The sequence below is a fragment of the Mus musculus genome, chromosome 1, assembly GCF_000001635.26.
Source record: "Mus musculus strain C57BL/6J chromosome 1, GRCm38.p6 C57BL/6J".
NCBI lineage: Eukaryota > Metazoa > Chordata > Mammalia > Rodentia > Muridae > Mus > Mus musculus.
Window position 1 is genome coordinate 105,768,515 of NC_000067.6, and position 16,306 is coordinate 105,784,820.

Below are 16,306 nucleotides of genomic sequence, written 5' to 3' on the forward strand. Positions count from 1 at the left end.
ATGACATGTACCAGCAAGCTGGCTCACAGGCTGCTTCTATATGCATATGAAGCCTGAGAATAGGCATGCCCTCAGCTCCAGTTGCCACAAGAAAGCCAAGTGCCTCTTGATTGCACAAGCCAACTGACAAAACAGTCATTGGTGTGGCCTCCACTCAACCTGTTACGCTTGCCTTCCAAATCTCACAAGCTGTATCTCCTTTGAAGAACCTACCTAGAACCTCCGTGTGCTAAGGAAGTTCAGTTTCCCATTCTAATGTGTGTAATAGACTGTGTCACAAAGGTGTGTAGATGGAATTGAGAGAGAATAAAGACTGTTTGCTCCATCTTAAAAAACAAAAAAACAAAAACAAAAAAGGAATCTTAGAACAAAGCTTAGCAGTCATGGCTCTCGCCTTTAGTCCCAGAGCTTGGCAGAGGAAGTAGAAACGGGCAGATCTCTTGAGTTTGAGGCCAGACTATTCTATGGAGTGAGTTCAAGGACAGACAAGGCTACACAGAGAAACCCTGTCCCAAAAAAAACCAAAAACCTAGACAAAACTTATAAACATCATTATAAAGATATGTGGAATTAATATCAAAATGATAAATCTAAACAAATTTTGCTAGATAAAAAATCAATACTGAGGGCTGGAGAGATGGCTCAGCGGTTAAGAGCACTGACTGTTCTTCCAGAGGTCCTGAGTTCAATTCCCAGCAACCACATGGTGGCTCACAGCCATCTGTAATGGGATCTGATGCCCTCTTCTGATGTGTCTGAAGACAGCTACAGTGTACTCATATACATTAAAAAATAATATTTTTTAAAAAGCCAATACTGAAACACCAGTTGTATTTCTTTTATAAAGATTCTTTTTTAAAATTTTTATTTATAACCAGTTGTATTTCTACATAACACCAATAAACCAAAATAATATCAATATTATTTTGTATTTTGTCTCACTATACAGCCAAGGCTGTCCTGGAATTTACAGTCCTCCAAGCTTAGCCTACCAATAGGTGGGAGGACAGGTGTGTGCCACCATACGCAGAATACTTTAAAATGTAGAAAAATCTACTGAAAATGGATAAACCTCCCCATAGAAAATCCCAAAATACTGAGAGAAGTTCAGAGCATAAATTAGTAGAATTTTTTTCTGTATATTAGAAGACTCCATTGATCTATTTATGGTCCAGTTATTAAAATCAACTCTGAAACAAAGTCCCAGGTGTTCTTTTGAAAACTCACAAAATACATTTGGAAATTCCAATGACCAAGAAGAGTGAAAACAACCTTAAAAAAACAAAGTTGAATGAATAATGATGCCATATGGTAAGATTACTTACACAGTTGTAAACAGAATACAGAAATAGACCTACATATAAGTGTACACCTCTGACTAGCAGAGGCAAGTGGTCCCAAAAGGTCTTTTCTTTTGATTGCTACTATATCAGGTGATACCCAGTGGAGGGCAAATGAGCTTTGATGGGATACAGAAGTAGATTTTTAAAGGAACACAGTGAAGCTTCTCAGTCTATCTTGAGTAGGTTTAACACTTTCTAATATAACCCAATGCCTCAGTTAGGGTTTCTGCTGCCATGAAGAGACACGATGAGCACAACAGCTTTCATAAAGGAAAATGTTTAATTGGGGCTGGCTTACAAGTTCAGAGGTTTAGTTCATCATCATGGCAGGAAGCATGGAGGCACACAGGCAGACACGGTGCTAGAAAGTAGGTAAGAGTTGTACATCTGAATTGGCAGACAGCGGGAAGAAAGAGTGACATTAGACCTGACTTGAGCTTCTGAAACCTCAAAGTCCACCTCTAATGACACACTTCCTCCAACAAGGCCACACCTACTCCATCCAACAAGGGCCCAACTCCTAAAAGTACCACTCCCTACAGACCTATAGGAGCCATTTTCTTTCAAACCACTATATAACACTCATTGATCCCCTTGTAGCCACATCATACTGCATAATGCATTTATTCCAACTTCAAAAGTCACCATAGTTTATCACAATAGCAGCACTGTTTAAAAATCCAAAGTTCAAAGTCTTGTCTAAGACTCATGTAATCTCTCAACTGCAAGTCCCTGTATAATCCAAATAAAAATGCAGGTCACATATTTCCACGATCTAATGGCATAGGATATACATTACCATTCCAAAAAAGAGGAAAGGAGACATAGTGTGGAAACGCTGGACCAAGCAAGACCAAAACCCAGCTGGGCAAATGCCAAACTCTGCCTCTCCATGTCTGATGCCAAAGAACTCTTGAAATCTCCACCTCCTTTCACTACCTTGACTGCAATATACTCCTTTCTCTTGGGCTGTTTCCACTCCCTGTTAGCAGCTTTCCTTGGCAAGTATCCCAGGACTCTGGCATTTCCAACATCTTGGGGTCTCTAAGGCAATCCAGGCTTCACCTTCACAGCTTCACACAATGGCATCTCTAGGCCTCTTTGCTGAGACACTCCTGACACATACCTGGCCTCAGCCTCATCCCTTAGTCATGGAGATTCCATAGCCCCTTTCTTATATCCTTGACTCTAAAGCCACGGGGCCAAGGGTGCCAACTGTTGCTACTTGCTGGGGCTCATATCTGTCCCCCTTGTCCAATTACATCTTATCTGCCCTGGAAAACTCTTTATAGACCAGGCTGGATTCAAACTTAAGAGACCTGCCAGTCTCTGCCTTCTGAGTGCTAGTGTGAAAGGTGTGCACCACCACACCCAGCCCTAAGCTTTTCTTTAGTTTGTTTTCAGTTTTCTTTACTTCTTTTTCACAAATTGGAAGGTTAGCTGTGTGAGGTCTTGCTCTGAGGTCACCATTTCCTTTATTCCACTAAGCATCAGGCTTTTTTTCTTACATCTATTTACACTTCCTGGTGCCGCTTTGTCCTCAAACTGTACACCCTGTCTTTTTCCTTGCTCAACTTGTTCCTTTTCACTATAGATCTGTATCAGTGTGGCCACTAATAACCAAGCAACACAGTCAGTACTAGGCTGTCTGAAAAATCTCTCTGCTAAAGTTGTTAATGCCAAATTCTCCAAATTAGCTGCACTCAGGCAGATTTTTTTTTGACAAGGGCACAAAACAGTCACATTCTTCAACAAAATATCACAAGAACAATCTCTAGGCAATATACGAATATTCTTCTCCTCTGAAACCTCTTAAGCTGAGTCCCTACAGTTCAAGTCAGTCTCTGCACTACACCTCTGTCTTAAATGTCCCTACCAGTATGGCCCATTAAGCCCTGCTTAAAGTGTCCAATCACTTTTCTAGTCCAAAGTTCTAAAGTGTTCCATATTCTTCCAGGTAGAAATGTGGTCAGGCTTACAGCCAATACCCTACTCCTAGCACCAACTTCTGTTTTAGGGTTCTATGGCTGTGAAGGGGCACCATGACCACAGAAACTCTTATAAAGGAAAACATGTAATTGGGGATGGCTTACAGGTTCAGAGGTCTAGTCCATTCTCTTCATGGTAGGAAGCATAGAGGATACGGGAAGATCTGGTGCTGGAGAAGTAGCTAGGAGTTCTACATCTGCATTGGCAGGCAGCAGAAAGAAAGGGTGACACTTGGCATGGCTTGAGCATCTGAAATATCAAAGCCCACCTCCAAAGACACACTTCCTCCAACAAGGCCACACCTTCTAATAGTGCCATTTTCTACAAGGGCCATTTTCATTCAAACCACCATACCCCCAAAAATTTGATTGCAAGAAGTAGTTTTGGAAAATTGGATAAGCTTGAAAAGTTATCCTCAACACTACTGAAAGATTGAAAAGGAAATCCACAGAATGTGACAATGTATTCTGCCAACTATAAAGAACCAAGGATTTGTATCCAACTGTATATACAGAAGTCTCACAAAGGCATAACGAAGACCAGACACCAAAGAAAGAGGCCATGTTGAGGCTTGAACCAAAAACTTACAGAAGAGAATATCCAGATGACCCCAAGATTAAAAAAAGATCATTACTACAATAAACCCCCAAATGATAAAACAATGAATGCCTATAAAAAGAGCCCAAATTTAGAAGTCTGGTGGTTCCAGGTGTTGCCAGATAGCAACAGCTTGTGCAGCATCTCACATGTGTCTAATAGAAATGACACATAGACCAGTTTGGAGGACCAGCAGTACCTATTAAAACTGAACATAAAGCTCCCAACAATTTGGCTATCTTATTCCTACATAAACATTAGCTTCAAGTCCATTAGTTCAAATGGTATGGTTTTGATGTCTGTAGACATTACTTATTGTCAGTCTGATAGTTGATGCTTTTCTATGGAAACTTAAAGCCTCTGCCCCAGAATGAAAACAAAAGAGAGCATGATGCCTGTGGTGTTGGCAACAGTCTACTTCATGATTTTCATGCTGGCAACATGCAGGTTTTATTTTCTGATAACCTATTAAGTTGTTGATATTATGTTAGGTGGCAATAAAAGTGGTATTAGTAGTTATCTTTGGGCAGACATGATGGTTCATTGGGTGAGGTACTTGCCACCAGGCAGGCCTGATGATCTCAGTTCAGTTCCCAGTGACACAGGTAAAGGTGGGTGAGAACCAATCTGACCCTTACATGCATGCTGTCGTGTGTGCAGGAACACACAAAGACATGAGGGGGGGAGGGCAGAAGGGAAAGGGAATAATGTAAAAAACAAAGTACTTATCCATCAGGCTCAGAAGATGGCTTAATGAGTAAGAGCACTTGTGGCCCAAGTATGAGGACCTGTCTTCAATTCCTCAGTACCAAGGTGGGGGGTGCGGAGGGAGGGGGAGCAGGATGTAACCTGGCTATGGGATGAGGGGGAGGACGATGGGTGGAGCTTGCTGTGATCCTAGCTGCAGGTTCAATGAGAGACCCTGTCTCAAGCAAATGAGGTGCAGAGTGATAGTCAGGTCATCCAGGACCTTTCTCTGGCCTCAGTGGGCACATTTGGGCATGTGTGTGCATATATACCAAACATATGCACACCAGTCTAAATAGAAGCTTATTGAAGCCAATCTAAGTCTGACCAGTCCTATGCATTCGGCCTTCTGTTAAGAGTCTCCAGCCACCTCCAAATATAGTATAAAATCACAAGCAGAATTGAGGGGGAAGAGGACACACCAATTATATCCCAGCTTCTACTGAACAGCATTAAATTTATCTCAAATATTCAAAAGTATGAAAAGGTGACAAGTTTTACTCACAAATTTGGGTACACATTTCTTTTGAACACCACATCTGTCCCTCCCCACTGCTCACGAGTTCTTAATATGGTGAGATATCACAGTGAGAAGTTATTACATTTTGATTTCTCAAATCAACACTGATAAATTGATTATTTATGTTTTAACAGCTTATTTTGCTTAAATAACAAAACCTTACAAGTGCAGGTATTAACCTCATATGCATTTTTCTTTAGCTCTCTGCCCACTAATTGCAGCTGCTTTTAATGTTATCATGTTTAAAAAAAAAAACAACAAAACAACAAAACAAAACAAAAACAAAAAACCAAAAAACAACATTACATAAGAGTCCCCAAGCTCCAGCCACTGTTTGTCTCTGGATATCTGCATCAGTCTAAGTCAGCTGCTGGGTGGAGCTTCTTTGAGGACAGCCATGCTAGACTCCTGTCTGCCAGCACAACAGATCATCACTGATAGTGTCAGGGATTGGTAACTGCCCATGGGATGGGTCTCAACTTGAGACAGTTATTGCTTAACTGTTCCCTCGGTCTCTGCTCCATCCCCTGTCCCTGCATTTCTTATACACAGGATAAATTTTGGATTGAAAGTTTTGTGAGTGGGGTGGTGTCTCTCTCCCTCCACTGAGGTTCCTGCCTGGCTACAGGAGGTGGTCTTTTCAGGTTCCATGGCCCCAGTGTTATGAGTCACAGCATTCGTTGATTCTTGGGAGCCTCTCTGATCCCAGGTCTCTGTCACTTCCTGGAAATGCCCCCCAACCCCCCCCCCCAAGAAGCTGCAGATTTGCATTTATTCTCAAGGCTATCAGGCCATCTCTCTCGTTTCTCCCCACACTTGATCCTGAAACTCTCCCCCATTCATCTTCTCCTTCCGTCTTCCACCCAGTTCCCTCCTTCCATCTGCCTCCTAAAACTATTTTCTCCCATCTAAGTGAGAGTCAAACTTTCTCACTTAGGCCTTTCATCTTGTTTAGCTTCTTTGGCTCTGTGGAGTGTAACATGGTACCTCTGTTTTATGGCTAATATCTATGTATAAGTGAGTACATACTACGCATGTCCTTTTGGGACTGGGTTACCTCACTCAGGATGATATTCTCAAGTTCCATCCATTTGCCTGCAAAATTCATAAAGTCTTAATTTTTAATAGCTGAATAGTATTCTATTGTGTAGATGTACCACATGTTCTTTATCCATTCTTTTGTTGAGAAACATCTAGGTTGTTTCTGGGTTTTGGCTATTATAAATAAAGCTGCTAGGGCCCCTAAGGGGATAGGAACTCCACAGGAAGACCAACAGAGTCAACCAACCTGGACCCTTGGGGATCTCAGAGAATGAACTACCCACCAAAGAATATACATGGACTGAACCCAGGTCTCCCTGTATACATGTAGCAGATGTGCAGCTTAGTCTTCATGTGGGTCCCAAACAACTGCAACCTGGGCTAATCGTAAAAGCTGTAGCCTGTCTGTGGGATATGTTCTTCTAGCTGGGCTGCCTTGTCTGGCCTCAGTGGGAGAGGATGCATCTAGCCTTGTAGAGACTTTATGTGCCAGAGTGGGGGGATACCCAGGAGGCCCTCACTGCCTCAGAAGAGGAGAGGGGGTGTGGTAGGAGGATTGTGGGAGGGGTAACTGGGAGGTGGGCAGTGATCGGGATGTAAAGTGAATAAGTAAAAAAAAATTACATTTCATAAACCAATTACTGCTACTGCCCTCAATATTTACAACAGTTCATTCAGAGTGGTTCCCATTTCCTAGAGATTAAGTGAAGAGCTGCTCAAATGTAATTTAATAGCTGCAAGCCATCCACAAATCCAAAGAGGATATGTGAGTTCTCACCTTTCTGGTTCTAAAAGCTAGAGGTAAAGCACACGGGGGCTTTCCAAGGTGCTGTGCACTGTCCTTATAAACCTGGGATTTGTTCTCTGCACCCGCTGCTCTGTTTTCTTTTCCTCAGTCCCAATGAGAAAATCCTTGGTTGGCTGGGGCACATTACATTTTAAAAATTGGAAATATTCAACTTCAATATAAATAAGAGTTTGATTAAAATATATTATACATGGTATCTATATCACCAAAGTTTACTTATTTGTATACTTATAAACTTAAGTCTTAAACTTTTTACTTATGTATATAGATGTGAGGAGGGTTTTAAATTGCAGATGCTCATGGAAGCCAGAAAAGAGGCTTGGATCCCTTGGAGCTGGAATTACAGATAGCTATGAGCTGCCTGACCTAGGTGTTGGCAACTAAACCCTGAGCCCTCTGAGAGATCAGTAAGTGTTCTTAATCTCTGAGCAATCTCTCCAACCACTAACTTGGTCTTTTAAATCAGGAACAGCACTTAAGTAGTTTCTGTAAGTGATAAGCCACTGCCCTTGCTATAATTTTGTGTATTATTCAGAGTATTTAGGAAAGTACTAGAAATAATTAGGTCCATGTTTCTCATAACAACACTATGTATAAAAAAGATGTGCCCAGTATGGTAGCTCACACCTTTAGTCCCAGCACTTGGAAGGGAGAGTCAGGAATCGCTCTGTGAGTTTGAGGCCTGCCTGGTCTTCACCACATGTTCTAATCAAGCCAGAGCTACACAGTGAGACCCTGCCTCAAAAAGGAAAAGAGAAAGATGAGTGTCTCATAATGATTTTAATGAAACTTATTAACAAATGTATTAATGTATATAAAATTAATTAAATGTATATAAATTAATGTATATAAAACATTCGAGGGGCAGTTTTGTGAAGATCCAAATAAGTTCTTTAAAAGCAATTCAATTGTTAAAACCATTTTTGAAGATGTAATGTGTTAATGTGGGCTTTCTACTTTTCAGACCTGCTTCCAAAACCAGCACACTCACCTCTGGGGCTTTCCAAGCAGAAGTTTTAAGTCTCTTAATCTTATTTGAAAATAGAAGAGGGCAACGCTGGAGATGTGCCAGGAGCGAGCCTTGGTATTTCTGAAGTGCCACAGTGAAAAGTACCTTCTCTCACAAGTCAGTTCCTTTTCGCAGAAGCAGGCTCTTCCAGCTCTCTCAACCACTGTTCTGTCCAGAAAGCCCATCTCCGCATCCAAGATAGCACAGGTTAGACAACTCAAGAGAACTTTACCCATCCTAGTGGCTGCCCCTATACTCTCTTAGTGGTTCAACATCTACCAAGTTACTGTCATTTAAAAATGCAAAAGCAGCCATGTGTGGTGGGTCACATCTTCAACCCCAGCATTTGGTTGTCAATGGCAGAAGTGTGTTGAGAGCCACTGTTGACTACAGATAAGATCCTGTCTAAGGGGTGGGGGTGTGTGTGGGGGGGAGCCAGGCATGGTGGCACATACCTTTTCTTAGGAGTAAAATAGGAGAGAGGGAGGGAGGTGTAAGAGATCATTGAGGAGGCTGGGAGGGAGTGCTTTTCCTGTCTCCTCACGTTCCTGTCTTCACACTGGACATGTGAGCACACCAAGAGAACCTGCTCTGAAAGCCGCAGCTCATCAATCCCAAACAGAGGGAGCTCCACCTCCCAGTGCACCTCAGAAATGGTGGGAAAGAAAGGTGCACACAGAGGGTTCAGGGTTACCTGTTTTATAACTTTCTATTAAAAAAACATTTTTCCTTTAAAAATGTGCCTTTTTCTTTATATCTGGGTGATATGCCTGAGTACAGGCTGGCCTTGACCATCGTGGGAAGAAAAGAGATGGCAACAGGAATCTCCCCTTGTTACCCCAATGTCTGACCTCACATCTAAAGACTTCAGCTTTCTGTAGGTCCTGGGCCCTAACAATGTGGAAACCCCAAGTCTTGTTGATGAAGTACGGTTCCTTGAACTCTTGGTGTTAGGTTAGGGGAGGAACAGGTGTCAGTCTTTTGTCCTCTTTTCTTGAGTTTAAGTACCTAGGTGTAGGAACAGGAAACAGGAACTCAGGAGGTGACAGTGCATATCTCTAATCCCTGTACTCTGAGGCAGGGGCAAGCAAATCCCTGCAATTTTGAAGCCTGCCTGTTTTACATTTTGAATTCAGAGCTAGCCAGGACTACATTATGAGACTGTGTCTAAAAATGCAAATTGCAAGGGCTGGAGATGTGGCGCAGCAGTTCAGAAGAGTTACTGGTCATGCAGAGGAACCTGGTTGAGTTCTTAGCAGCCACACCAGGCAGCTAACAACCACCTGTAACTCCAGTTCCCAGGGATCTAGCTCTGGTCCCATCTTGTGGACTATATTAGCACTTGTACACATGTGTTACAGAAAAAACTTAGCAAGCATATACATATTCCTGTAAGATTAAAAATTGTTTTTAAAAATTATAAAAGAACTTTGCCCTCAGTGAAAGTTCAGTTGGTCGCTGACTTATAATAGTCAGGAGAATAAACTCCATCTTTTTCAGCTTTGGCACGGCCCAAGAATAATAGCATCCATCACAAGCACTGTGAGAATGTTGGATCCTCCTCCTCCTCCTCCTCCTCCTCCTCCTCCTCCTCCTCCTCCTCCTCCTCCTCTTCCTCTTCCTCTTCCTCCTCCTGACTCAGAGTGCACAATCCTGCCCTGGTGCTAGGCAGTAGCTGAACCACAGCTCCCACTCAGCTGGGAGCAAGAAGGGAAGCAGCCAGCAATCTGCAGAGTCCTGTGTTCTGACCTGTGGCATCTGGGCTGGATTATTTCAACTTGTGGGTTCATCTTCATGTAGCCATGTCATTAATCAGGGAGCATCTGCACTTTTAAACCATCAAAAAATAAAGTTCTAACTTTCTCTTTTCCCCACTGTGCAACTCGGCTGCTACTGAAAATTCACTTCTGTTTGTTGCCTAGAGTCCTGAGCCTCTCTGTACCTCTGTCTGAGCTGCAGAGCTCTTCTCCAGGCTGCAGTGGGGGTACTCACTGCGAGCTTCAGCACTTGCCGCTGTGGACTTCCTAGAAACGATCTTCAACTGCTTCAAGTAAACCCCATGAGGCTGCTGTGCTTGTTTACAAATGTGAAATCGAGCAGTAAGTTGCTTCTCTCATTTACTATGTGAACATCTTTTCAACAAACATGTAGGGGTTTTAAATATTACAAACCATGAAAAGCAAACTTTTCTCTACTGAAATACACATTTTTTTTCGTTGTGTGATTTTTATCAAAATGCTGAAATAAACAGTTTTGTGCATTCCCTCAGTGTGTCAATATGTTAAATTCTTAGACATGGACTTGCTTCTCCAAATGATTTTTAACTTTTTAAGGCAACACACACAGTTTAGTTTCCAGAAAACATAAAAGCAACTGGGTAGTAAACCAATCAGGCTGGACAGCCAAGAATTTAAAAGTCAAGCAAGTATTTTGAGGAGATACAAGGATCCCTGGGGTTCCCTTAGCCAGCCAATCTAGCAGAATTGGTAAGGTCTCTAGGTTTTGTGAACGATTCTGTATTGAGAAGGAGAAGTAATTAAGGAAGATACTCAGCATTGGCCTCAGGCCTACAACGTGCACATGAACACACACACACACACACACACACACACACACACACACGCAAACAAGGATATGTATGAAGCAGGCTAATGATGGGTGACAAAATGGAATCTTAGAAGTAATCCAAAGGACTGTTTTCCAGGAAAGGGTTTTGTAACCTGAAAATTTTCCCACTTTACTGTTTTAAAAATAATATCATTTTAAATCAAAGAGTTCTACTGTAGTATTTTATTTAACACAAAATTGTATTGCAATGCATGAAATAAAATACTGTTTCCAAAATTGTTTTAGAGAAACACAAAGGAAGTCAATAATAAAAGTGGACTAAAGATTCAACAAACAGAAAAAATCAGAAAGGTAATAGACTTCAATTCACCGTATGTGACGATCACTAAATGTGCACGCTCCAATAGGAAGGCAGGAACAGTCTAAAATGTATGCTGCCACTTTAAACAGTCTTGCATGGGAAAGAATCAGATATACTACTTACATAGCATTCATAAGAAAGGTGACATGGCTACACATAAATGTAAAGTAGACCAGAATGTGAAATTTTATGTTGATCAAGAAGGGCATGTTGTGATGATAAAAGGTCAATGTACCGAGAAGACATAAATCGCTATGTCTCAAGGGAGTTTCAAGGATGAGAAAAACTGACAGAATTCAAAGAAATAATAGACAAATCCAGTCTTCCTTGTTAGAAAACTCCATAGTTTCTCAGAATTAGACGGAAAAACCATTAACATGGAGGTCAGAAAGCTGGCAGAGACGGTTCTGGCACTCAAGGAATTGAAAACACTGTGTTTCTGTTGACTGGGAGACAAAGCTCTTCCTCTTACTGTTACTACACAGAGGCAAGGCTGTATGTACCATTGTGTAACCAACACTGACCTGAAATTTGGAAAAAGACAAACCCAGAAGCCAGTAATGAGAATCCCTTAACTAATACGACAGGATCGCTTATTCCTGACTTTAAACTAGTTCTGTATTAGAAGAGGTAAGGTAGGTGACCTAGCGGTTCGGGTGAAGGGCTTCGTTAAGCATGGTGGCAAGTTTCTACCTACCTGGAAAGCTTGCTATGAGTGTTACAGAGGGGGTGAAGGGCAGAGACAGGTGCGGTGACTCGGAGAACAGCCAAGAGGAAGCGGTTGTTGGAGGCGGCCAGAATGAGGGGAAGTATAGGGCTGGGTAAAGGAGGTTTGGGGGAGCCGTGGACACTACATTGTGTAGATTCTTTAGTTACAGTTAAGGAAACCCCAACAGGGGTGCACCTTGTGCAGGCAGGGTCCACAGTGGCGACAAGGCAGGGTCCACTGAAGGCGAAGGACAACCTTGGCAGGGCTATCTAGCGCCTGCACGCAGGTGCTGCACCCAGAGAGCTCAGAGCCTGGGGACACTCGGACAGGACTCCGCGCGGGTCTGAAGCACTCGTGGAATGCCAAAACCATCTCTGTCCCGCGTCACGGCAGCCCACGCTCGGGCACCCCCTGGCGGAGCTGGTCGGCGGCGCGGGGGCAGGTGCCGGGCGGAGCCGGGCGCACGGGGCGGGACGAGGCGGGCGGAGGGCGGCGGCGACCGCCGGTCCACAGAGGCCGCGCGCCCAGCCCGCCCGCACCGCGCCATGGCCCCGCGCGCCCGGCGGCGCCGCCAGCTGCCCGCGCCGCTGCTGGCGCTCTGCGTGCTGCTCGTTCCACTGCAGGTAAGGATCCGCACCGCTGTCGCCTGTGGTCCCCCAGGGTCGAGGTCCTCTGGCGCGCCCCAGCCTCACGAGCACCAGGTGAAACTCGGGGTATCCGGATGGAGACCCCAGCTGGTGCGTGGATCTAAGGGACGGCGACTGGGAGGGTGCTGCGGCTTGGAAAGCTGAGGTTTGCAGAAGCCGGAACCTGGGCCACGGGATCTGTGGAGCACGGAGCTTGGGTGCTACCTTGTTTCTCCGGGTGCACCTAGTAGGCTCTTCCCATCTGTAGCTAACGCGGACCTCTGCGACCCTCAGTAAGATTGTATGTACAGACCAGGTTAGTGATTCCTTCCTAAAACCTGCTACCCTTGGGGGCGTGCTTTCAATCCGCGTGGGTCCCTGGGAGTGCAGGGTCCCTGACTTGGTCTTCACACCCTTCCCTATTTTAGTTTTCTCTCCATCTGCCCCACTGCGAAGGCGGAGAAGTGTAGGAGAGATGTCCTGGATGAGAGTTGGAAGTTTCTTTGGCCAAGCTGACAAGCTTTCCTTTTCGTATGTTCCCTTTTCTCCCTCCGCCCCACAAACAGTTCATGGATCGGCAGGAGTTGCTTGTGCTTAGAAACCTTTGACCATGTTAGGATGAAATATGTCTTTGCAATGGCAGAAACTAGGGTAGTGATGTGCCTCGAGCTATTACTGATGCCAAGAACAAGCCTTGCAATCCCTGCCTCCACCTGGGATGGGTCTGGGCCCAATGGTGATGGACAGGATGTAACTAGAATGCATAGTACTTGGGGACCAGGGCTTTTCTGGCAGCTCTTCAGGCACCATCAGCAGCCTAGAGGAGGAGGCAAAAGTCAGTGTGGAGAATCTCCTCCCTGCAGCCTAAGTCCCTGCAGGAAGAGCTCCCAGATCCCTGAATCCCGCGTTAGGGTCCCTCTGGAGTCGCTAGTGCTTGATAAAGAGCTTGGATCCCAGTTGCTGGTCTGCTGGCAACTGAGGAGTCTCACTGCGGTTCCCGGGAGTGATTTCTTTACCACCGTGTTACTCAGTGTGGCAGCCACCCCAAGCACCAAGCCAAATGTTCACTTCTGTCCGGGTAGACTGAGCTGTTCAATGAAGGGAAGCCTGCTAAACATCATGTGCGCTTGGGGGTTCCTCTGCGGGAAGGGAAAATGTCAGCGAGGTTTCTTGGCTCAGCAGTTTTAGATTCTCCTTTCTCCTGTTAAAACAGTCTTTGGCTTCTGTGAATGTCACTGCCCTAGGTGACCTGGCTGTGTTTGAGGTAAGGAGAGAAGAGAAAGGCAGCTTAGCTGACACCAGGACAGAAATAGTGCAAATGTACTTAAAAATTGGAGCTGCACAGTAAAAAGACTCGCTCTACTTCATTGCCAGCAAATTGGGTCTCTTAGAGTGGGTGAGGGAGGGCAAGGCGCGAGGACCTAACAGAATCGACCATTTGAAGCACTTCAAATGTTGCTTGCTTAATGAAGTGATCAACAGGTCGGACAGGGAGCTACCTTTAAAAACAAAAACAAAAACAAAAACAAAAACTAAAAAACCGGGTCTCTATCAATAGCTAGCTGCCTCAGAAAACCTGCCTGACCACACAGTGAGAGGGAAAAACGTACCCACATTTGATTCTAATAACAGACTAGCATAGCGTTTGGAACTAGCTGGCAGTTCTCCTATTTTGTATGTATGTCTGTGTGCAGGCATGTGCTGGGTGTGTTCTTGGCTGTGCTGGGTATGGGACCAGGGGCTGGTCTGCGAGGACCAGGGGCTGGTCTGCGAAGACCAGCATCTCACCACTAAGCTACATCCTCCACCTCCTCCTATGGTTTCCTCAGCTCAGGGCAAGTGTGTGTGCTTGTTATGCTATCTTATTTAGTGAGCAGTAACCCAAAACAGTTGCTGCATGTTCAGCATAGTCACAGATTTTAAGTTGTATCTTTGATCAGCAGTTGATTGAATTGTGTGCAGAATTCGTGGGCACAGTGAACTGACTGTATGTGGCTTAAGTTGATCTCTCAGATCATCCCGTCCCTACCTTCTTTTTCTCTTCTGCTTTTCTTTGAGGCATTTTAATTACATACATTTTTTATTTGTAACTATATATATATATATATATATGTACAAATATGTATATATGTACATGTATATATTTTAAAACTATTGTGAGCTGTGGGCTAGAGAGCAGACTCATGGCCGTTCTTGCCTGTGGGTGTACCTCCTTGGAGGTCGAATGACCCTTTCACAGGGATCATACATCAAGTATCCTGCATATCAGATATTTCAATTACAATGTATGACATTAGCAAAATTACAGTTATGAAGTAGTAATGAAAATCATTTTATGGGTGGGGAAGGTCACCAAAACATGAGGCACTACATCAAAGGGTTGAGCCATGAGGAAGGATGAGAAACACTGGCTCAGGGGATAATTCGCCTGGAAGCCAGCTCTACCCCCAGCCTTGTGGGTCTGAGGATGAAGCTCCATTCAGAAAGCACGGTGGTAGGTGTGTTTGCCTGATGAGCCATTTCACCTCCCAGTAAGTTTATTGTTCCTCAGTAAGCTTACTGGGAATATGTGCTACTAAAACGCAAATTATTTAGAGGACATTACACCATGAAGATTCACTCTGAGCATTAGTTATATGCATATGAACCATATGCAGACTTCTGCATAGATCATTTCCACTTAGGTGACCAACCCTGAGTGCTCTCGGGAGGCCTTGTTTGTGTCCAGTGGAAGGCCATGCTCTCTTATATCTGTCTTCCCATAATTTCAACTGAATTTGTTTTCAGAGCTAATGAAAATATGCTTTTAAAATGTCTTAAGCCTTATGTTGATAGTTCAGTTGCACAGTTGTCCCTGAGATAACTATGCGTACACATACCAGGTTACCTAAGACCTTGGGGCTGATTCCCTCGATGGCCATTTACAGAGTGTAAAACATGCCATTAAGAAACCGCACAGCCAGGCGTGGTGGCGCACGCCTTTAATCCCAGCACTTGGTAGGCAGAGACAGGTGGATTTCTGAGTTCAAGGCCAGCCTGGTCTACAGAGTGAGTTCCAGGACAGCCAGGGCTATACAGAGAAACCCTGTCTAGAAAAAACAAAAACAAAAACAAAAACAAAAACAAAAAAAACCGAGCAAATGTGTAATTGGATCTGCCCAGGTTATAGTCTAAAGGCAGAGACAATGGGAGAAGCTGTACCGGTCATAAAGAAGTGTGTGATAAGAAAAGCACATTGGAGAGGGAGGAGGGAGGAGGGAGGAGGGAGGAGGGAGGAGGGAGGAGGGAGGAGGGAGGAGGGAGGAGGGAGGAGGGAGGAGGGAGGAGGGAGGAGGGAGGAGGGAGGAGGGAGGAGGGAGAGGGCGTGCTTTGGGAAGAAGAGTTTTCTCAAGTAGTCTTTGAAGGATGGGGAGATCAAGCTTCAGAGAAGAAGTGATCCAAGAGGTGGGTCAGGAAGAAAGCTTTCTAGGTCAAGGGGATGGTGCGTGTGGTTTAGACATAAAGGGATCTTGCCAATGAGAAACCACCAGTGTTTATGACCTTACAGATTAGCACAAGGCCCTGAATTCAGGAAACGCACCAAACAGATGAGGCATTAAACCTTTACAGTTTTGAGATAACTCAGACACAGCCTTTATTGAGGTGGTAAGGCAGGCTATAAAGAAGGAGGCTCTGGAAAAGCCTATGGGGCCCCTTCCAAGGAAATCCCCTAGGCCGTGGCTACATTTGAGCTTTGTGCCTCACTGCCTCATTTTAGTTGGGAGACCTGTGTATGGATTAGCTTTTTGTTTATGAACATGGACACACAGTTATGAGCTTTCAGATGTTGGGTTGCTGGGACTTAAGATGTCTCTCCTCTTGCTTCCTTTGGCCTCTGGGACTGTGATAGAAGCATTGTCAGTCAGGGACTGTGAGCTTGCTTTTTCGTTATCTACCCTGCAGTTGTTCTTACACCAGGAAAAAGGTAACAATGGACTCTCTGAAGGTC

The 16,306-nt window shown here is 44.3% G+C and overlaps 1 protein-coding gene across 2 annotated transcripts in view; it reads left to right on the forward strand.

Moving 5' to 3' along the window:
- Positions 1-12,158: 12,158 nt before the first annotated feature.
- Positions 12,159-16,306, forward strand: part of Tnfrsf11a (tumor necrosis factor receptor superfamily, member 11a, NFKB activator) — a 68,772-nt gene continuing 64,624 nt past the window's right edge. The window contains exon 1 of one of the 2 annotated variants that reach the window (XM_006529381.3): positions 12,159-12,315. Coding sequence is in view for 1 of the 2 variants with exons in the window: in NM_009399.3 (NP_033425.3) it covers positions 12,238-12,315 (78 nt within the window). In the remaining variant the exon portion in view is untranslated. The remainder of the gene's footprint in view (positions 12,316-16,306) is intronic. The other variant, NM_009399.3, reaches the window with a different exon arrangement.